This window comes from Vicugna pacos, chromosome 24 (genome assembly GCF_048564905.1).
Source record: "Vicugna pacos chromosome 24, VicPac4, whole genome shotgun sequence".
NCBI classification, from domain to species: domain Eukaryota; kingdom Metazoa; phylum Chordata; class Mammalia; order Artiodactyla; family Camelidae; genus Vicugna; species Vicugna pacos.
Window position 1 is genome coordinate 2624044 of NC_133010.1, and position 25093 is coordinate 2649136.

At 34.9% G+C, this 25093-nt stretch overlaps 1 protein-coding gene across 1 annotated transcript in view; it reads right to left on the minus strand.

Moving 5' to 3' along the window:
• The window catches only part of LOC140688912 (uncharacterized), a 140318-nt gene that overhangs the window by 96803 nt on the left and 18422 nt on the right, over nucleotides 1-25093 (minus strand). The window contains exon 3 of the mRNA XM_072948887.1: nucleotides 24084-24139. Within this exon, the coding sequence (XP_072804988.1) occupies nucleotides 24084-24139 (56 nt within the window). The remainder of the gene's footprint in view (nucleotides 1-24083; nucleotides 24140-25093) is intronic.

Genomic DNA, 25093 nt, shown 5'->3' on the forward strand with positions numbered 1-25093 from the left:
ATCACTAGAAATGATATTAATACCTGTGACTGACTGGAACTTCTAGGAAAGCAGCAGTAATTTCCATTTCTCATCCAGATTTCAGGACACTTGCCCAGAATGACACTGGGGAGAGACCCACTCCCTGCCTCCGTGTTTCTTGAGGTAGGGTCGGATGCTGCTGCATTTCATATTTTCCTCCTTTCAGCCCCTCCCTTGCTGAAGATAAGAAGGGAGCCAGGAAGTAACTGAGTTATACTTAAATTAATGTTTTTGTGCCCTTTCCCCCTGTATTAATTGTGCCATTATTCCTTTCCCTTCTGTATTATTGTACTGACATCCCTTTCAATTGCCTTCCTGTCTTCCCCTCTTATATCTTTTTGACAAGAAATAGTTAATGTTCAATTTCCACGAAGGCTCCTTACACTTTTATGATTTGCTGATAGTCTGTCTCCATCACCTTTGCTACCCCACAGTGCCACACAGACCCACTATACTACTTCTAGAGACATTAATTGATGTCTCATGATATACAAAATCCACATATCAGAACGGTTCATTATTCACAAAGACATGCCCATACTCTACTGTCTTATTTTACTTCTATATCAATGTAGGTATCACTTTAATGGATTAAGAAACAGTTTCTCACAAGCTTGTGCCAAGTTCAGACAAGTAGTAAGCAAAAGATTCTAGGTTTGAATCAATCTGGGGACAACGGGAAAAGGTAAAAAAAAGTAAACCTTTACTTCTAACGAAAAAATAGTTCTCCTCAACAAAAAGTCAAAGAACACTCCACGCTGGGAAATATGATGAATATTTGTGGTTACCCCAGAAGTCAATTACAAAGGATGACTAAACCCCGTTATGTGATCCCATAGCACAGGCAAGCTGCATTTTTATCTCAATCCTGGAGCAGATTTTAAGCCTGCTTCTTCCCCTAGAGCTTCTGAAATTATCTTATATATTCAATTTGGGTCAACAACCTAAACTTTATTCCCAAAATCACATCTGATATACTCTCTCTACCTAATCATTTATTTCTCCATTTTTTCAAAATTTTTCACATACTTTTAGTCTTGTAAACACTTCCTCAAGTTAGCCCTGTCACAGTGATTCTGCAGCAAGTACATAAACTCTCTCCTTTGCTGATGACCAGATTGCCTGAATAGTGTATAAAATTACAGATTTAAAACAATCCGTTCCAGCTTATCAATGAACAATTTTGTCTTATTTATACTTTATATTATGTGATATGGCATTAAAGTTCAGTTCAGAATATTATCTCCATTTCAACTTGGGGAGTGAAGGACCATGTAGTTTTATGTAAATTTTCACATGTGAGGCTAGGATATGCCAAAAGATGCAATGTAGAACCGTGGTAAGAGAAGCCTAAATACGAGAAACAGGATTTGACTTAGTTCTTTAAAGCAAAGGAAGAAGGGATACAGGAAAACTAAGTTACTTAACCCATTACATTCTGTGAACGATTTTATTCTTAATTTCTCCATCTGTAAAACTCGGAAGTTGACTATTTAGATGACCCTACAGGACCTTTCAATTAAAAAAAAATGCTCATAATTCAATTCCGTATAATTCTTTCATTCTATTGATAAAACACAGAAAAGCTACTCTCCTTACTCCTCTGTTACTTTGAGTTGATCTTCCTTTTCCTGATTAAGCTAACAACTCTATGAAAGCTTGGTGTAGTCATACAAATTCATGTATAAAAATGAGATTACGGGTAATATACACTCTTGGAAAAACCTTAGATGATAAAATAGATACATGCAATATATCATGAGGGTGCATCATGAGACTTTAAGACTTTTATTTTGAAATTGAAAATTAGTAAGTTCCACAGTGGTTTACAGAATAATGTATTAGAATTTCCTTTTCTTTGAAGTGAACTTATAGCAGACGTTAGTATTTCTCTTTGTTAATTTGTTTTTGTTATTATTATTTTGCTGTTAAAACATTATCTTTTTGGAGATCCAATCAGGATTCAGCTACAGTCACGATTGAGTAATTCTGTTACTCTTAAGTTAAGTACAGGGTCCCCCTATGAAACATTTTCATAAGCCAAAATGGTATAAAGTGACGAAGCAATACCTTACGACAGACATATCTTGCTAACAGATGCACAAAATAAATCAAGATGAAGCACAGATGCTCACAGACACAGTTCAAAGCTATGGAGGCTCGATGCCAAGCGCAGTTCTCTTGCTAAGAGATTGGTGCTGCCTCTAAGACAGGCTTACTGCAAAACTAATGCTGGACACTGTTTCCATTTTTCCCCTTTTTTGATCAAAATAAAAATTCTCTTTGGATTTCTTTTGGTCAGCAAAAACAAGTACTAGTGAAGGTCTTCTGAAAAAGTGAGTTGGTATAAAGTGAACTTTCAAAAAGTGAGTGATAACTGTATTGCTTTTCTCTGTTTATGGCTTTCTGACTTTTACTGAACTTTAGTTTTACCTTTATTACAAATCTTGTGCCAGACCACGTGTAATCTATCACTAATCACTTTAAAACCTTACACATCAAATAACAGCCATTTTCTCTTCCATTCTTGAAATCAATAGTTTTAGTGTATTTATAAACTAGTAATTTTCTGTTACTTGAGATGCTATTCAGATAGTTCTGGCCAAGCATTCTACATCATTGCATTTACATCTATCACAACTAAACATTTACTTATACTGATGCTAAGAAATACTGTTAGAAAGATTCACATAACCTTACTGTTTGCCTTGCTTAAAACTTTTCTCCAACAGTAATACATTATCAAGCTTTGTTAGTTTGAAGAACTTTTATCAAAGTCTTTTGGATGTAAATTACACTCAGCAGTAAATATGGTTAGCAATTTCCAAAGGCTTCATTGTTTTCATGGTGGTTAAATTCTAAGGGAAGTCTACCACACATAGCATGGAAATGTACTGGATTAGAAGACTGTGTTTGCCTTTCCCATTAAAAGAATGAATATCCATTACAGTGAATAATTCATTTGAAAAATTCTGCAAAACACAGTAGAAAACATTTTTCCTAGCTTCTATGTGATTTAGAAATCACTAGATATTATGGAGTTTAATCACTCTCATTCTTCACAGAGACAACTGCAAATGACTTTGACCATAAAATAATCTTTTTTTCTTTGAAATCCCAGTTACCCTTTTGAAGCTGATACTTTTCTCCATTAGTGAAACTAGATGTCAGTGAAGCATTAATTTTTAAGTTAATTTAAATAGCATTCTACTAAAATCACAATGTGAATACTTTCTTTTTTCATTGCTTTCTAGGTATCTATCAGACACAATTATCGGCATTGTGTCCATTATAAATAGAAAAAGTGAATTAATAAATTAAATGTCAAATAGTTTTAAAAGAAACTTTTGATGATTGCAAATAATCTCAATTACTGTATATAAGTTTCCTCTAGTTTTGTCTCTTGAAGTAAAATAATTCTTGTAAAATAATCTGTTCTCTAAAAGTTTTATATCACAAGAGTCAAATTTTCTTCACTATGCTTTTGAATATGAAAGTAACAAATCAGATTCCCTTGACTTCTTAAATGGTTTATCTGAGAGAGGTGTGAGCATGTGTCCAGGAGCCACAATATTCTCATGTATAATTAGGCACACATATAGTCCGGCCAGTGCAATATATTAGATTAATTTTATAGGATGCATTAAACCACATGTGTGAAGTTACATTTGCTTATGATGCTGAGACACAATTAGAAAAACTGTATTTTCTTTTGTCCCCAGGAAATTTCTATCAACCATATACATATCAATGCATTGCAGACAATGCATTCATAGAACACCCTAAATATTAATGAAAATGCTTTGCATTTGTGAAAACATTATAGTTTACAAAATGTCCTCTTATGCAGAACATTGTTTTACATTCAATGTTCATGAGACATTTCAAAATAATTCAACACGGACTTATGAAAGATAAAAAATCAACTAACATTTTTAATGTTAGCTTGCTAGGACTGTCATAAGAAAATGCCAGGCTGGGTGGCTTAAACCACAGAAGTTTATTTTCTCACCGTTCTGGAAGCTGAAAGTGCAGGAATAAAGTGTCAGCAGGTTTCGTTTCTTCTGCAGTGATAAGAATTGTCTTTTGGCAAACCATTTTAATCAATATTGGTAGCTTTAACTTTTTAGAGGTCACTTCTGTTTCTTTCCTGCATGAGAACTCCTGTTTCATTTATCCTATGTCTTACTCTCTTAGTAATTTTTTCTTCCTTTCTTGAAGTTCATGCTCTCTCTTGAGCTGGTCAGATTCCAGAGTAATGACTTCTAATCTCCTGGGTGGGTATTTGAGCATTCTGGAAGTCTAGTTAAGAAAGAACTCTGTGAATATACTAAAATACTCTTCTTTACCTTCTTATGATAACTCATTTCTTTCCTCATGCTCAGCAGATGAATTTATATTCTACTTTCCAGGGAAAAGAGAAACTCACAGACATGTCGATATGTTCTCATGTTATTAACAGAAAAACTTGAAACATTCACATGTATTATACTCATTCAATATTTTTAAAATTCAAGTTACTATTGAAAAGTCAAGGCTCCTACTTTAAAGGCAAGGTCCTCAAATCCTTCTTACATAACCTGTACTTTTCTCAGTGATCTCTTCTATTTCTTATAAATCTATCTTGTCCCCATCTACAGGTGCTCTCATATGCTAAGACATGGTCAAGTAACGTTGAGGTGGTATTTGTCATCTCTTCCTATGCCTTCATTGCAGTTATTTTAATAGGAAGTTGTTATACAGTATATCAGGCAAGGCTGCCTTGCTGCCATTTTAATCAAGAGGCATGATGTATTCTTCGTTTGTCTATGACACTTTTTAAACATTTGTCCTTGAGTTTTTAAAGAATCCCATATTCTGTATATAATTTTGAAATTTCATCTCACTGGCATTATGTTGCATCATGTATAAACATATGCATTTGAAAAGATTCTCTCAGTTGTTCTAAGCTGGATTATACATCAAAATTTTACTTTTCACCATTACTAACCATCTTGAATCATCTCTTTGTAGTATTCGTGCTGTGAAATAAGGACTTTCATATATTTTTTTCCATCAAAATTTACCTTAGTGCATTCTTAGAATATAACCAACACTCTCTTCTTTGCTACTTGATGAGATGAGTGCTGTTTTTGAGAGTTCCCATCATTTCCATTACATAAGCAGATTTAACTCTGATGCATTGTTTTCTTTTTCTTTACTTCATACATATCATGGCAATGGTTAATTTTCCTTTAAATAAGTTTCAAAATTTACTATGTGTAGCTTCTGAGTATAATGTAGGAGGCTACAATTAATGATAAATGTGTTAAATAGGAAACATATGGTCAAAATAGGTGAAAGAACAGGCAATTTCAACAGGGAAAAGGATTCTACTAAAAAAATAATTAAATGAGGAAGAGTGCCCCAGTCTCATCCTTCCACAGAGAACAACTAGACAGTTATCCATGAATAAAAATAGCTCTGGGAAAGCTAAGTCCACTTTAAACATTTCAGCAATAAAACAGAACAAAAAAACATGAAAATGACTCTACACAATGGGTAAAGAGCACAGTTTGATTTTGCCTGCCCCAGACCAGCACTGTTCCTCTCCAAGAGAAAACTCCCTCGCCAGAGAAGGGAAAGGAAAACTGTGTATTATGCTGCTGTTGGATGCTGCTGCCGGGGCTGACTGAAGGTGTCTGTGCGGTGGCATGTAGCTCCCCTCACAAGGAAAAGGAGAGCAGGTCAAGTGACCAGCTTCCCCAGCCTTTCAGTGCTCTGCACAACAAATTCCCTTTGGTCTCTGTTCTCCCAGAGAGATCAGCAAAACTGAGACATCTAGAGAGAGCTACGAACAAGGAAGAAGCACAGAAGCAACGTGGCAGGAATAACCTTATTCCCAGGATCCTGTTCTACAGAGGATCCCAGCAACCTTCACCACCGAGTAGCTCAACAGCCCTTGTGGACCCCACAGACACCCCCAGCTTTCACCACTGAGAACCTCTTCATGGACCCCAAACCGCTCTGCAGAGGACCCCAGCTGCTTTCTCTAAAGAGTAAACCAATGGCCTGCATAGCCACCACGGCTCCTTGCAGATTTTGTCACTAAGGTTTTAGAGGTTTTCCCCTTCCCTGACACCAGCTGTCTGAGACCCTCCCCTACTCCTTCCCCCACCAGCCCTCAAACAGGCATCCATACCAGCAGCCAGCCCAGCCTTGGTGGCTGCATTCATGCAAGAGTCATCAAGGCTCTTGTAACCAACTTCCATTGCAGTGGGTACAACAGAGGCAAAACCTTTCAGCCACACAAGGGTGCACCAACTGCCAGAGCCCACACAAATGCTCGTGGGCCCAGTACCAACCCTGATCCGTGTCACTGGCCTGCACCACTGTCCACGTCTGCAGGTAGCCCCTGCAGTTATGCACCTATAAAATGCTGGCCACAGATAGCATTATCAGGATCAACGTTGGTGCACATGCCAGAAGCTAGTCCCTACAGCCACCCAAGTGCATGTAGACAGCCCAGGCCCTGCATCTACTCAGGCTTCTGAGCCTGCTGGACTCCCCTCACTGGGCCGCACTAATGCATGTGCTTGCAGCTAGCCCCGACAGCCACCGCGACCATTACTGCCAGACGCATTTTTCATCACTGGCCCCAACCATCATGCACGTGCCTGTGGCTAGCCCCTGCAGCCATGCAACTGCATGCCAACATCCAAGTGCCCACGGCTGCTTGTGTGCCTGCAGTTGGCCCTGGCTCTTGCTGCTGGTCCCAGCCCTTCACACTGTGTGTATGTCTGCTATTGGCCCCTGCCACCACATAGGCACCTTCAGTCAGCCCGGACAGCAGCATCTGACAGCAGCATAATACACATTCTGCTCAAGTGCAGGTGGAACATTCTCCCACATAGATCATAGGTTAGACACAAAACAAGTCTGAGCAAATTTAAAAAGACTGAAATCATACCAAATAACTTCTCTGACTACAATGGTATGAAAGTAGAAATCAACAGGAAAACTACAAAATGTACAAATATATAGAAATTAAAGAACACACTCCTGAACAAGCAATGGGTTAAAGATGAAATTAAGATATCTCGAAACAAACAAAAATAGAAACACAATACATCAAAACTTACGGGATCCTGGAAAAGCAGTGCCAAGAGGGAAGTTTAGAGCAATAAATGCCTACATTAAGAAAAAAAGGAAAATCTCAAATGAACAATGTCATTTTACACCTTAAGGAACTAGAAAAAGAAGAATTAAGCACAAAGTTAGCAGAAGGAGATAAAGATCAAAGCAGAAATAAATAAAATAGAGACTAGAAGATCAATGGACAAGATGGAAGAAACTATGAGTCATAAATCAAATCAGATTAGTTGCTTTAAACCCAGTCTTTAAAACTATCTGTGAAATTTGTTGCCTTAATATCAAAAAAATTTGTATAATTTCTATAGTCCTTAATACTTCATTTTAAACTGAGAAACTCTATATAGCAGTCTATAAGCTAATCTGAGGTATTGAGGATGTTCTTTTAACAATACATCTCACTTCACATTATTTTCAAGTCAAGAATCATCCTTGAATTGGAATCATCCTTGATCAATGGACTCACTACTTCCTGTTGCACCTGTTTCCTCAGGTTTCCCTTCTGTGTACTTTATTATCAGATTGACTCCTAATAAGTGATTGCTTTCTGAAGTCAAATTAAAGTAAAATAAATTTTATGCATAACTTGTTTTTTAGTTTTTTAGTAGAAAAGGCTATCAGATCAGACTTAGATTAAATTTGCTATCTCAGTATCTAAATTACACTACTCCTCCCACCTCCCCTTGAAGTACTAACTTTGACAATAACTAGCAGAAGTATTAATAATGGCTTCCTGTGAAATACACACAAACCTCATAAAAAATGGATGATGAAGTAGACAAAAGAACTCTGCTAAGTCATTTATAGCTTTGCAACACTGACTGAAAGTCTTCAATTAGGAAATATTCTGCTCAATTATGGCAAACCATGACATTTTTAAAGTACTGATAAAATTACAATGATCAAATCCATTGTTATGGGTCACATTTGTGATGTAATTTTTTAAAATATCAAAAGACAACATTTTTTTCCTGGAAATGTATTACAAAGATGCCAATCCAGGGTAATTTATAACAGACTACCTTCTTCCATAAAGGCCCTGAGGTCACAATTCTGTCAATACACCTTTAATTACAATAGATATAATTTTTTCTAGGTTTTAGTCTCTACACTGGTAGCTAACAGAGCATGTGGACTTGAGGTGCTGTTTAAGTGACAGATAGTTTCTAATTCACAAAGTACATGACATCATAAAGATAACTGACCTCAGCCTCCTAATTTTGCTGTTTAAGAAACTGAGACTCGGAGGGTGGATATTACATGCTCACTGTGGTTTACAGTAGAGTTGTGTCCAGTAAACAAGGTTTCTTATTTCAGTTCATTGTTCCTTTCCTTTGCATCATTTTGCCTACACTGAAATCTCTTTTTGTAAGTACAATGAGAAAATGTAATTAAAAATAATTTTTCTGGAAATTTCATGCCCAACTCAGTGTTTCAGAATCCGTAACACCCTGCATTTTGACATGTATGAGCATCACCTTACATTAATATTATTGTAAAGCCACGTGTACCTGCAAGTCTACGGCTCTTGTTTAGCTCCATTATATTATCTACAAATAGTATACTGGAATTTGTTCTGTATGGACCATCTCAATTGTCTATTAAGAAAACCTGACTTCAATGAATAATTGCAAACTCGCTGCTTCCTTTCTTTGTCTAAAATGATTTTAATACATTCTTATTTTTATTCAGACAAATGGAAATATTACAACATACTGATATCTGCTTTTCTCAGATTACTTTGTCATAGCTAACACAGAATCTCTGCTTCTATATAGAATTTCAGATGCAATCTCCACAGCATTTGTACTGAGGAACTGAAAGGATAATTTAGATCTTATCTTGGTTGACATTCTAATGGATTATAACACAAGATAAACAGCTATGCTCACTTAAAAACTGGTGGACATAAATTAGGAACATTGAAAACATTCCACTGGTGGCTAACATATACAGTCATGATTTTCAGTTTATTTTTTGGAGATTAAAATAATTGCTTAAAAAGTAAACTGATTATCTTTATTTTCCTTTCCATGTGCCTAACCCATATTAAAAATGTTTCTTTTTGCAAATCCCATTTTTTTGGTTACATCTGAGTTAGGGATGTAGAAGGTATTAGTTAATTAGATAGTGACTTTTGTTTTATATCTCTTATATAAAAAATAAGTCAGCAAAAACTGAATCTATCTAAGAGTTAAACATCTGAAGAATAAGAAGGCTTAACTCTCTATGTTATTTTGGGCAGTGAGGTCAACAGAGCATATTCATTCATCTTTTCAATATTCACTGGATGCCTACAATGTAAAGTATCCCATGAGCTGGTAAAGAGTGCTTATCAGCTAAAGTTAACTAACTATAAAGGATCACTGCCTTCAGGGAAATAACTATATATACAGAGACATATATATGTGTGTTTATATATATGTATATATGTGTGTGTGTGTGTTTATATGAATGATGTGTAGAAATAGTCTAACTTTACTGAGGTTCATTTTGGAGAATGAGTGAGTAGGAAATAAGAATGTATGTTATCTGAAAATCCACATTATATAATTAACTAATATGAACTGAGCTCTTATGATGTGACAGGTCCTTTGCCTGCATTTATTAGTACATTTCTTTTTTTTTAATTAAAGACTTAACTTTTTCAGATCACTTTTAGATTTACAACAGGTTGGGAGGAAAGGTACAGAGATTTCCCATATACCCCTGCCCTCACCCATACATTGCATTTTCCATTATCAGTATCACCAACCACGATGGTACATTTTTCACCAAGGATGAATACATTGACACATCATGATCACCCAAAGTCCACAGTCTACCCTGAGGTTCAACCATCTTGGTATTATACACTGTATGAATTATGACAAATGCATAATTACAAGTATCTTTCACTGTAATATCATACAGAGTATTTTTACTGCACTAAAATTCTCTGTCCTCTGCTTATTCATCACTCCCATATGACCAACAACTCTGGTAACCACTGATTATTTTATTATATGTATAGTTTTCTCTATTCCAGCATGTCATATAGCTGGAATCATACAATATATAGCCTTTTCTAATTTTTTTTTTTTACTCAGTAATACGCATTTGAGGTTCCTTTATGTCTTTTCCTGGCCTGAAAGCCCATTTCTTTTTAGTACTGAACGGTTTTCCATTTTCTGTATATATCATAGTTTGTTCATCCATTCCTGTTTTGTCATTTATGAATAAAGCTGCTATTAACACACACGTGAAGGTTTTTATGTAGATGTAAGTTTTCAACTCCTTTGAGTAATTACCAAGGGGTATGACTGCTAGATCACATGCTAAGACTATGTTTAGTGTTGTAAGAATTAAACTGTCTTCTGAAGTGGCTGTAGCATTTTGTATACTCGCCAGCAATGAATGAGAATTCCTGTTGTTCAATAGCATTTGGCATTGTTAGTATTCTGGAATTGGGCTGATATAATATGTATGTAGAGATATCTCATTGTTACTTCAATTTGCATTTCACTGATGACATTTTGATATCCTTATTTCCCATCTGTATATCTTCACTGGCAGGTATCTGCAGAGGTCTTTGGCCTATTTTTTAATTAGGTTGTTTATTTAATTGTTGAGTTTTAAGAGATCTTTGTATATTCTGAAGAACAGTCCTTTATCAGATATATACTTTACAAGTATTTTCTCCCACTCTGTGGCTTGTCTGTGAAATGCCTTAATATTGTCTTTCACAATGCAGTAGTTTTTAATTTTAATTACATCTAGTGTATCAATTATTTCTTTCTTGTATCTTTGGCATTATATCTAACTAAGGTCATGACCTAAGGTCATGTAGGTTTTCTCCTATGTCACCTTCCTGGGGTTTTAGAGTTTTATGTTTTACATTATTTAGGTCTATTATCCATTTTAAGTTAATTTTTTGAAGGTTTGTAAGGTTTTTGTCTAGGTTCATTTTATTGCATGAGAATACCCTGTTGCTCCAGCATTACTTGTTGAAGAGGATGTCTTTCTGCATTGTATTGCCTTTGCTTCTTTGTCAAAATCAGTTGACAACATTCATGAGGGTCTATTTCTGGGCTCTCTATTCTCCTCCATTGATCTTTTTGCCTATTCTTTGCTAGTATCACATTTTCTTCATTACTGGAGCCTTATAGTAAGTCTTAATGTAGGATGTCCTCTAGGCTTGTTCCTCTCTTTTAATACTATGTTTGCTACTCTGGGACTTTTTACTCTTTTTATAAACTTTAGAATCAGTTTGCTGATATATATAAAATAACTTGCTGGGATGTTGATTGAGATTGCACTGAATCTATAAATCAAGTTGGGAAGAACTGACATCTTTCATCAAAGCTACCACAGTTTTTGTTTAGACACCTAAGCAGTTACGAGCGTTCTTAACCAAATATTTTTAGATTCCTCTGGAAATATATTTACAAGATAATTCCTTAATTATTCACTTCCATGTTCCATGTCCCTAGACAGTACAAGCATAGATGATGACGATGAAGTGGGATAGCTCTGAATTCAAATTTATTTTACGTTCCATATATTAGCTCTGTGCCATTGGAAAGGGAGATGAATATATGCACTGAATATTTACTATGTGCTAGGCAATGTGTTAAGCATTCTACTACATACACTATGTTTCCAGTTCACACCTTTAACATAAATTTTAAAGCAAGTATCATTCATCTCATTGTATATCTGATGAAGATGAAACAGAGAAACCAAATGGTTTATCAAAACCATAAAATCAGCAGTAGGACAATTTGGGATTTAGTCTATATCTGAGAAACTCTAAAGACTGTTCATGATTTACCACACGCATAAACTACTTAACTTTATGAAATCTTCGGTAGAAACAGAATGTGCCATAAGACTGTTTTGTAGACTTAATAAATTATCATGTGTTAATGTACTGGGTAGGTAATATGGGTGCAAAAAATGATGTCTCCTAATCAGGATTCTTCTTCACCCTCTCTCTCCTGTTGTGTTCCTTCCCCTTTTTATATCCTCCTTTAATTTTTATAGCCAATACCTAAATTAATATTTTAAACTATTTAATGTTTGTCTAAAACCAGGATGTGATAAAAACTAACAGAATAGACTATCAGAGATGTTTAACTGTCAGTGTCCAAAACCATAAAATACACAAAACCTGGTCTCTGTTATTTTCAGTATTAAATACTATAATACCAATAATGACTATATATACATATACTCATTCAAAAATAACCCTTTTTATTTTCATTTTCCTTTGTTGAATGACAAAGAAACTGTGAGGATGATCCAGCTCCCACTGCCAGCTAAGTTTTGGAAGGACCCTACAGAACATACATCTTTGGACACGTGAACTAAACATCGGAAAATCTATGAACTAATTTAAGAATGGAAAAATATTCCATTTCGTGAAATATGATTACTGTTGCCTTTTCCCTTACTTCTCTGCTTTTAATGTCAGCTTCTCAAGTTAAAATCACTCCTATAATCAAGTCTAGCAGAATTCTGTTCCATTTTTTATAAAACGGTGCTTTAGAGTTAATTTTGGAAGGGCTTTTTCTTCTGTGAAGGACTGTTATATATACTTTCATGTTCAACAGCAAAAAAGGTTTGCACAGTAGCAAGATTTAAGACAAATACTGATGGTCTGTTTAGTTTGTCAGAATTTATTTTGTTCAAGCAATTTCTGAAATTGCTTTTGTGGATTTATATTTCATTTTAATTGGGACAAAATGAACAGTGTCAGGTGAGATACTGATTGCTTTCTATATATGCTGACAGGGAAATATATCTTAATAGAGAGTTGCTGGCTTTACTTTTTAAATGGACTTGTGTCTTGAATAAAGGTTTTCAAATATATTGACTAAATATTAAATACCTATCAAGAACTCTTTAAATATGTACTTATAACATCTCATTTTAGTTAAAATATTTCTAATTTTACTTGAGAGAACCAAAATTTTAATTGGTTTCTCTCTATATTTTTCTTTGTTTCATTTTTCTGTACTTCCAATAACATGCAGCTGTTCTCATTCAATTAATCTGCTCCTAGGAAAACATACATGACTCACAGAGGCAACTAAATGAGAAAAACACCTGAAATTCACATTTCTGGCACTCTATTAGAAGTGACTTCTGTATTTTAAAACATAGCTCAATTACCAAAAACTTATTTCTACTCATGTTTTCATAGAAAAGTTTTGTTATGTTATACATAACTATTAATTTATTTTAATTAGTTAAAACATAGTAACAACTATGGTGACAGGATTCAAAGTTCTCAAATTTCACTTCTAAAATAGATGATCATGTTTACTCAGTAAAATAACGGCCTGACCAACTGCTACTGAGGGCTGCCTCTGTTCAGAAAGGCTCTGAAGTAGTAACCTTATCCTGTTGTGTCTTCCACATCACTGATGAGATAAAGACTACTGATAACAAAAGTTAATGTCAACAAAGACCCCCGATTTTCAGTTTCACATATGATTTTAGGTCATCTTATTTAAAACATTTTTTTAAAAAGATTGACAATGAGGAATGCCAAAGACAGTTCCTCAGAAGACATCTGCAGTGGTCTCCAGGAGCAGCACGGGGGCTCTGACAGTGGGGTGGAGTAAGGGGCAGCTGCCTTAATTCAATGATATGTTAGCTCAATTCTAACTCTATGTCCATTTTTTTGTTTGTTTCATAGATAATTCCTTAATGATTAAGAAGATTCTCACCTGTTCTGTTCTTGTTGATCTGCAGACTTATCTCCAGGAGACAAGACTGTTTTCACTGTATTTTTGATAAGAGAATTAAAGAAGCCAAGGAACTAAAGTTTTAAAGACATGATTTTGATAAAATAATCCCTTTTTCTTCTCCCCTCAAAATGCTATACACATTATGAAATACTGCAGAGGCCTCTACTTAACTACTCTTTTTATTTGTCACCTTCCTTCTCTACCTGAATAAAATTAAGACTTCTAGCCTATGCACTTCTACGCAGAAAGCAGCAGCATAACTGCATCACTTTGGTGCCTATACACATATAGTCATGCATAGAAAAGTGGAAAAAAAGGTGATGATCACAGTATAAGAACGAAGTATGTCTTCTTATCCTGAACTACTTCATATATACATCCATGGTCACAGGAACATATCATAAGGAATACAGTTAAGCTCAAACTCTCACCGAGGTGGAATTATGAAATAACTGGTGTGGTTCCTTGTCTGTTTCTCATTATATGCAATATTTATCTTCTATGACTCATCAATTGCCTAACATACGTCCCTTATTAAGGTGCCTGACTCCTTTAAACAAATGGTTTTGTGTTATGGATAGTTTTTTAAAAATATGGATCATTGACTGTCTTTAATGCCAGCAAGTGCTGTGTTTTGGCCTGGATGCACGCTCATACAAAGCTAATGCATTGTCAAACTCTCTGAAGTCAGTGAAAGTAGCAAATCTGAAGTAGCTTAGGAAAGGTCCTGAAATAGATAATACATTGATGTAGAGAGAATGGTATCCTTTCCCACATGCTTCAGCAAGTTGGATAATCTGTCTTTTTCAGGTGGATGTTGACCTCAGGAATCTTTTAAGTGAAGTATTTCAGCTACAGTAATGACTTCATTAATAAATCATAGACAGATACTTTGAGATACATATATCATTAAGTAGTTGAAATAAGATTTGTCCTTCTGTAGACTGAGTATGTAAATTTGGTTGTGACTTAGCCAAACCTAACTACCTAGAAAACATTTTATACTCTCTAATTGTGTCACCAAATTATCATTGTTTCAGCCTTATGTATTTTTTAAGGATTGCCTTATTCTCAGCCTGTGGCCTGACTGTGATTCACCTTGAATAAAGGCATCCCCAAAATACAGTGTAGTGTGGGTGGTTGTAGATTTGAGCACTTGCAGGTTATCTTGAAAAATATTCCATGTAAGTCAGCAACCACTCTCCCCCTAATTCATTTGCAAAGTAAGGAAACTCTGATATATTTTAGGGTATAATAGATATACTCAACAAAGTATTGCTCTACTTACCTTCTATTAACATACAAGTGCATTTACTATCTTTTACTGAAGTATATAGTTGATTTACAATATTTTATTAGTTTCGGGTATACAACATAGCGATTCAAAAATGTATGTATTATACTACATTTAAAGTTATTATAAAATATCAGTTATATTCCCTGTGCTGTAAAATATAACCTTGAACCTTATTTATTTTATACATAGTGGTTTGTTTCTCTTAATTCCCTTGCCTTGTCTTGCCCATCCCCACTTCCTTCGCCCCACTGGCAAACAGTATCTGTGGGTCTGTTTCGGTTTTGTTATATTCGTTTGTTTATTGTTTGGATTCCACATATAAATGATAACAGAGTACTTTCTTTATCTGACTTATTTCACCAAGCATAAGATCCTCCAGGTCCATCCATGTAGGTGCAAATGGCAAAATTTCATTCTTTTTTTATGGCTAAGTAGCATTCTGGGTGTGTGTGTGTGTGTGTGTGTGTGTGTGTGTGTGTGTGTGTGTGTGTGTGTGTGTGTGTGTGTGTGTGTGTGTGTGTGTGTGTGTGTGTGTGTGTGTGTGTGTGTGTGTGTGTGTGTGTGTGTGTGTGTGTGTGTGTGTGTGTGTGTGTGTGTGTCTGTCTCATGTTCTTTATCCACTCATCTACTGATGGACACTCATGTTGCTTCCATATTTTGGCTACTATAGATAATGCTGCGATGAACATTGGGGCACGTGTGTCTTTCAAATTAGTGTTTTTATTTTCTTTGGACATATACCCAGGAGTAGAACTGCTGCATAATATGGTAGTTCTATTTTTAGTTTTCTGAGGATCCTCCATAATGTTTCCATAGTGACTGCACCAATTACATCCCATCAAAAGGGTACAAGGGTTTCCCTTTCTCCACATCTTTGCCAACATTTATTTGTTGTCTTTTTAATGACAGCCATTTTGACAGGTGTGAGGTGACGTCTCACTGTGGGATTGGTTTGTGTTTCCAATTATTAGTGATGTTGAACATCTTTCCGTGTGCCCACTGGCCATATGTATGTATTCTATGGAAAAATGTCTACTTAGGTCTTCTGCCAACTTTTTAACTTGGTTGTTTGTTTTTTTGATATTGAGTTGTATAAGCTGTTTATTCTGGAAATTAATTTCTTTTCAGTCGTACAATTTGCAAATATTTTCTCCCATTCAGTAGATTAGTTTTTCATTTTGTCAATGGTTTCCTTTTCTGTGCAACAGCTTTTAAGGTTAATTAGGTCCCATTTGTTTACTTTTGCTTTTGTTTCCTTTATCTTAAAAAAAAAAAACAGATTTATGTCAAAGAGCTTACTGTCTATGTTTTTTCCTAGGAGTTTTACGGTTTCCAGTCTTACATTTAGGTATTTAATCCATTTTCAACTTATTTATGTTGTGAGAAAGTGTTCTAATTTCATTCCTTTATATATATTTATTTTCTGTCTGGATGATCTGTCCATTGATGTAGTGGGGTGTTAAAGAGCACGATCTGTCTGTCTGTCTGTCTGTCTGTCCCAGTGAATGCGCTTATTATCGCCAAACTCTATCAGACAACTTTGCGCATCATATTTCCTCAATAAATACTTATCAAATAGAGTAGAATTAGATTTTGTTGCTTCAAACTATAGGAAGCAACGGTTGACTGGGATAGAAGTTTTTAGTCATGTCCTAGTCTAACACAGGAAGTTCTCTGGGAGTGAGCACAGCATGTGCATGTCCCACTAACTGGCCTTTGTCAATGGCTGCTGTGCAGTTCTCCTTGCAGAACATCATAAATCTGAGCATACAGCTGGTTGCAGAATGTTATCAGATGTATCAGGCTTATTCATAAAGAGATATAAACAGATAAACAAACCATTCTTCTGTACTTTAAAAGTGACTAAAACTTACAATGAATTTAAATATTCAGGTGATACAAAGACCATTTTCCTAATCTTGCTATTTTAATTTTATTAACGAAAATTTTTAAAGTGCAATTTTATTTCATTGCAATATATGCAGTTTTTAGTACAGTCATCTTTAATTACTTTCAGATGTACAAATTTACTATTCTCTAGTGAGATTTTCTTAGACTTTAAGGCTGACTTTTTTTATCTCCATGACCGTTGGAACATATTTCTAGTATAGAGAAAGATTTTCAATAAATTATATGTTTTGCAGAAATAATAAGTGACTTTTTATAAAAACAAAGTTACTAATTGAGGCACAACTTCCTTAAATAGGAATAATTCCTTGTACAGATTTTCTAGTCCTTAACAAAAATAATGCAAATAATAAAAGCTAATATTTATGTTATACTTACAGTGTGCCAGTCGTTTTTAAAATGTTTTATAATATCTTAATCTTTTTAACATGTCTTTCAGACAGTTACTCTTACTATCCCTGTTTTATTGCAAGGGAACTGGTAAACAGATAAAAGGTATCTTTTTAAAAAACTGCACAGCTAGACAGGAGTCCTAGGTATCACAGTGCAAAGAAATACGCTTATGCTTTCCCCAAGAAATAAGTATAATGCCGCACAGTATGGTCAAAACAATCATGTTAGGGCTTTAAATTAGATTAAGTCCAGGAAAGCTACTTTTTGTTCAGGAAACAAAACTGAATATAAATTGCTGCAACATATTACTTAAAACCTCCATAATTCAGCAAATATTTATGAGATATACAGAGAAACGAAGTATGAGTCATGCTCAGTTAAAAATAGTATGTCACTAGAAACAATCATAAGTGGGCCCAAGACCTCAAAGTAGCTATTATAACTATGCTCAAGGAATTCCAGGAAACCATATTTAAATAATTGAGGAAAAATGAGATTACAACGATATTTAGAAGGGACTCAACAGAGATAGAAACTATAAAAAAGAAAGAAATGAAAATCACCAATTTCAAAGCACAGTAAATGAAATAAAAAAAATTAGTAGATGGACTCAGTATCAGATTTGGAATGGCAGATAAAACTATCAGTGAACTTGAAGAGAGATTAATAGAAAGTATACAATCTTAAAACCACAGAGAAAAAGAAGTGAAGAAAGATAACAGAACCTCAAAGACTAATGGAACAGCATCAGGAAAACAGAATAGAAAGAAACTTCTCCCAATTCATTTTACAAGGCAATATAACTCTGATATCAAAGCAAGATAAAGACATCACAAGAAAGAAACTACAGATCAATAGCATTTATGAACACAAACCCAAAAATCTTTCACAAAATAGTAGCTCGCCATATCCAGTCACATAGACAAAAAAAATAATCCATCATCCGCCATTGATGTCTTATCCAAAGCTGGTTTGACTTCCAGAAACCAATTAATGTAATACATTACATTAAAAGAATAAAGAACACATACCACAGGAACATTTCATTAGACGCCCCCTCCAAAAAAACCCATCTGACAAACCCCAACAAATATTCTTAATAAATACGCTCAACATAGGAACAGAAGGAAATATTTTCAATTAGCTAATAGGTATTAGTGAAAATTTCTAGGCCAACATCAAAGATAATGGTGAGAGACAGGATGCTTTTACTCTAATATCAGGAATGATGCAAGCCATATTGTGAAGTAGGAATTTCTCTTCCATCCTACAGATCAGAAAACTGGGGCTTAGAAAGTTTCAGCACGTTTCTGGTCTTGCAAAACTTGTAAGCGTCAGAGCCATCATTCAAACTCAAATATGATTCTTAAGTTCCTGAGATTAATCACTGTGAGACACTGCTTTTCCCTTGCACCTCTGTGGTTTAGTTGCTGCACAGTTCAGCCAAATCTGAGCAATCATTCCATATTAAAATATAACATCTATCATCATGTGTAACGTCTGAAACCTGATGTAGACATTTATCTTTGATGAAAATGTGCACCATTTTATACTTTGGGTCTTCTAATTTATTTTGGTCTTCAGTCTGGCTTTTCAATAACATTTCCATTAATGCTGATTTTAGATATGTCTTTAAATCTCCTCCCATATCCTTTCTTATTTCCAGTAGATCACCTTTATATGTGAAAGCTTTTATCTCCTTTACTACTTGCATCACTTCATTCAAACCTATTCTTACTGCTCCTCTCCAGGCACTAGAATACAGAATACCTTATAGATAACCAGGTCATAAATATGTGTACATAATGTCCTGCCTTGTTGCCTTTTCTCAGAATTTGCTCGCCTGTCACTTCCTCTTTATCATTCTTTCTATCACTTGTAGCTCCTTTCCCTTTGTCTTCAAACATGATCAAGTCTTCCCCACACTTAAAAGCCCTCCTTTGTCCCAATATCTCTCTCCACTACTCAGTCCTTTCTGTACAAAGTAAAATGGATCCTCCAAGCTTCCAACAGATTCATCCAAGCTCACCAGAGTAACAAAGAACAGAGAGGGGTTTGAAAGCATCTTATATCACTCTTCCCACACTCCCTTCATGAGCCAGGTCCTTCCCTAGTTTTTCCCCATCTCAGCATATAACATTATCTGCCTCACTGCTCAGACCAAAACTCCAGGTGTCATTCTTGATCTTTTGTATCTGTTTAGTTCGATATTTGATCATTAACACTCCTGTTGGTTTTACCCCTATAATAGTCCCCATTATCCACAGAGGATATGTTCCAAGACCCTCAGTGGTTATTTGAAACCACAAATAGTCCAAATGCTATATAAACTATGTATTTTCCCATGCATTCACACCTATGATAAAAGTTTAATTTAAAATTTAGGCACAACAGAAGATTAACAATAACAAATAATAAAACAATTATAACAATATACTATAAGTTATGTGAATGTACTCTCTAGATCTGTCTCAATATACTTTATTGTACAAATTTAATGCCTTTTCCATCTTAACTAAGCACTTATCACACACTGTGGCCACAGCTTTTGCAGTCCATGGTGCAACAGCAGCCCTGGTATGAATTTCTGTTTCCTTATTCACTATTTCATGGATGGAAGATTTGTTCTTACTGTGGATCTTAACAACCTGAGCATACAATTTTTTCTTTGCTTATTAACTTGGTAACTTTCATCTTTTCATTTAAAACAAGCACTTTGCAGCTTCTCTTCGGCAGTTCTGAATTGCTTAGCATCACTTCTCTTGATCTTTGTGACCACTGCTAAGTAAAGTAAGGGTGACTTGAACACAAGCACTGCGGTATCCAGAGTGCTGATCTGATAACCCAGGTGGCTACTATGTATGGGACTCACAGGTGAGATACACTAGACAGAAGGATGATTCACATTCTGGGCAGGACAGAGAAGGATGGTGCGGTAACTCAGAATGGCACACAATTTTAAACTTAAGAGATACTTATTTCTGGAGTTTTCCATTTAATACTTTCATGGCTCAGATGACCATGAGTAACTCAAATTGTAAAGAGAGAAACTGCAGATAAGGGGGGCTACTGTATTTTCACAGTCTCATCTCCAGCTTTCTTTGTTCCACTTTTTTCTCATAATAGTTTATTTTCTACATAAAGGCCGCATTCCTTTTTCTAAAGTATGCACTAGATCATCACTCACCTGTTTAAATCCCTTCCATGGCTTCCTATAGCATATGGACGACAACATAAATGCCTTACTAAGGCCTGCAAACATAATAGTAATATAATACTTTTTTGTCCTAATATGGTTACAAATTGTTATATTATCTTGCCTAGGTTTCTAAAATCAACCCCCCTCCGTTAATTTACCTCTGGCCATTTTGTCTCTCTTACTAACTTTTCAGTGAGTCAAGTTTAGTCTCTGCACTTGCATTTCATGCTGCCTAAAAATGTATCCCAGGTATTTCCACAGCTCATCCATTCTCATCATCCACGTTCTATCCCAAAGATTAGCCATTCCAAAAAGCCTTTTATGACTGTAGTAGATAAATTAATATCCATTCACTTACTTACCACAACTCCTTACTGCATTTCTCTTTTATTTTTTTTTTTTAAGGGAACTTCTCAATATCTGAAATTCTGTTTCACACTTTATTTGCATCTATGTCAACATCTTGCCTCATCAGAACACAAGGCATGTGAAAAATGGAAGAAATTATCTTTTATGTGCTGATAAATCCTCCAACACCTAAAACAATACCCAACAGATTCTTTATATTTGTTGAATGAATGAATGAATGAATGAATGAATGAATGAAAGAAAGAAAGAAAGAGAAACTGTAATGATTTCTGTGTACCTATCATTACATTGGTGAAGTGAGACAGCTTCATGGTAGAAGGTTCAATGTGTTTAAAATATTTTTGGATTAAAAAATTAATATATATAGTGAATAAGCTTTCTCTGTTTTGATAATTCCATAATTTCATTATAATAAAATAGTAATGAGTAAATATCGTATTTCTTATTCTGAATTATTTAACCTAGAAAATTATATTTAACGATGAAAATAAAACTGAAAATACATTTTGTTCATTTTAAAAATAGCTATTAAAGTATAATCTCTATCATAATGGTGTTTCTGTCTTGTAGAAGACTTGATCTAGTCTTAAGGACTCTGCTACTCACCTTCTACATTAATTTTACTTGCATGATGCATTCCCCCTAAACTTCATTTATATTCTTTTTTGTACCTTTCATCCACTCCCTCGATATCTGAAGTGCTCCAAATTTCTGTCTTCAAAATTTAACTCTCTCCTGAACTCCAAACAGTTACGTGTTTCCAACACCCCTCTCTACCTTTACACAGACATCATTAAGATACTTTAAAGAAACCCATAAGGCATTGTAATGTAGTTCTTAGGAGCCCTAAATTCAAATTTCAACTCTGCTAAATTCATGCGTCCTTATCTGTAAAGTGAAGATAACAACAGAATCTACCTCTTAGGCAGCATTAACCCTACAGTTTTATTGAGCTAAACCATGTAATCACTAGGTGAATGGTAAGTGGTATGTAACCGTTTCGTTATTGGACATATATGCTGGGACTAGAATTTATATTAATACTAATTAATGACTATATTACTATAGTTGATGAAAATAAGTGGCATTTAAACATCTAGTTTTCAAAAGTAAAATATTCCTTCTTGAGTGATTAAAGTATAACTACAGAACTTTTGTGAGGATATACTTTTATTCAGTATTATTTATTTAATTGAATTATTTAACCAAAATTTATTTGGTACATTGTTACAATGTACCAAATATGATATAAGATATTAAGAAGTCAAAAAATTAACCAGTATTATATCTATTCATAAAAGACTCAGATCATAAAATGATATCAGAGAAAAAAAGGCTCATTTGCATTAGACTATGAAGGCTGTGTTGTAGCTACATTCAAGGTAATGGGTTTGAGTTGAAGATTGATCTCCCACAAATACTTGATTTTTCCCACCTCAATTTCCTCTTTTTGCAAAATGAATGTTTCATTGCATTATATCTAATAACCATCTCAGTTCTAAATATTATATATACAAATAAATAGCCCATAAATTAGTATCATATTCTTATCTAAAACAAAGATCAGGCTACTGACTCCCCAGCTGCAGTCAGAAAGCTTCATAACATACATAGATCAAAATATACTTTTTTGTGCTTCCAAGGTTTAAGAAATCTTAGGGAAATTTTTTTCCTATTTTTATGGGTTTTATTTTGTTGGAATCTGCCACAATCTCTAAATAACAGCATTAGATCTAGAGCATAAAGTAAAAAAAACACATTTCCCAAAAGCACACTTTATCTCTGTCATGTAAACAGATCTGATGGGCTTTCTATATAGCCCAACAATGATCTTAAATTCTTATTTTGATATCTTGCTGCATATAGTTTTAAGAAGAAGATTTTAAGTCGCATAAACATGAAGGAAGTGAGCATGTCTATTAAGAATTTCAAGTTAAGTTCAGCCACCGTTCTGCCAACACACACACACACATACTACAAAAAAGTTTAGTTTGGGCTTGAAATCTACTTTACTTTTATTTTGTAATTTCTCAAATATTGTAAAATGTAAAACAAAATTAGGAATTTAGTCTCATGGCACGATGCTCTACCTTGCACTTCATATGAAACATACATTAAAGAATTGTCAATGGATTAACTGGGATATTCAGATTTAAGCACCCGTGGATCTGATTAGGAAACAGCTATATTCATTCCAGTGTATTGGAGAAAATGTATCTACTTTCTGGATGAACCCAAATAATTAGTATTTTTTTTCTTTTTATCTTTACTCCCTCCTGCTAACTTTGAAAACCAAAAATTTCCAACCAAATCAGTAGCTGATGTTCTCCCTCACTTCTAACTGGTAGAGCAGTCCAATCCTAGAAATAATGTAGTTTCACACATTTTTTTCCTCCGTTGGCCAGTGGTCTCTTTCTGTTGTTGAATTAGAATCCATTCTTTCTTTGAGGGCCTATTCATATCTCTAATGCCAAAATGTGAATGGTTTATAATAAGCAAGGGCAGGGTAGTTATTCTACAGCTGTTCTCATTTATTTAGAAATGCCATGCATGTAAGAAAAAATACCAATCTTGGACAATATCACTGCCTTCCCCACAGCCCCAGATCCATTATGACCAATGAGCAACCGTGCGAATTCTGCTACTGTAAGCAATCTGTTCTAGTTACAATCCTGGGCATTCTGTTCAGTAACAGCAACGCTATGTCCATTTCCTCCAGCAACTGGCCGTGCTCTTCAGTCTAGTTGTTTTTTATAATGCAATCTCCTGAAAATACTGCTTGTTGTTAAAACAAGAAAATACACAGATATTTAACGTGTAGATGTTTGTTTGCAGTTGCATCATGGATTAGAAATAAAATCAATAGGCTATTATACAGAAGCATCTAGCAAAAGAAACCAGAATGTGTAAACAAATGTGAATCAACTATCAAAAGATGACTTGAGACATGGGAAATACTACCTCATGGTTATGGGATAGTTTGTTTTGGATCACGGATGAAATGGAAATAAAACAAATAAACATGTACCTTTTCAGAGGGAAGACGCAATTCCATTTTTTTCTTTTTATTCCAGAAGGAAGGAGCTGTGAGGGGAAAGAACATAAAACAAACTGTGAACAATGTGCATAAACACTGTTACAACTTCAATAGAACACTTCTGAATTATGGTTTCCCACAGACCCCAGAAAACATGCTACTTGATAAGACTGCTTTTATTTATGCACTGATGTACAAATGCATTATTAAAATTGTTGTAATTATTGAAGAAGTTAAAAAGTCAGACAGGGTTCAAGGACTGAGTCAGTCTCCATGGGTCTCCTATGTTTCTGCACATCTTGTGAGCAAGACATCGTGTCCTTTGTCATCTCTTTAAGAAGTATATAGCAAACAGCTTTGGAAGATAGAGTCTCCCTTCACAGTCAAGGACAGGCTACTTACTCCACAGTGTAATAAAGAGAATGCCTTTCCTAAAGAGCAAAGGGCAGGACAGCTTACTGCCCATTATAAAATATTTAGGTTCCTTAAGCTTAGTGTTGCTCTCCTACAATGTAACACATTATACTGTACAGGTGCCATATGGGCCTTTGTATGTCATACGGTAAGAACTGGAACTGAGGGAATTAATGGAAAGTGGCTGACATTCTGGCCACTCATATTTTTATGAGTAATCAATTCAACATAATTTTTGACATTAGTCTTGTATTTTCCACCAGCAACGAAAATGTGGTAGGCTGACTTGTTAGCTTGTCTCAGAACCTTCACAGTTCTTGACAGGGAAGGTTTAGGATTAGGGTTACAAAGAGGAGTTAAAGAAGTGTCATATTTGGGGTTGGGAAGGCATCATAAATTACTGACTTCCTTAAGATGGGCAAGATATGTCCAGCTAAATCTCATCCCCCCCCCAGGAAAATACATGTATGCAAATGATTCTTACAAACATGTATTTTATTGCATATTACATTTTCCCATGCTACCCTCTAAACAGAGTTACTCCTTATCATCTAGTAGCCAGAATGTAACTGATTCCAGCTCACTTT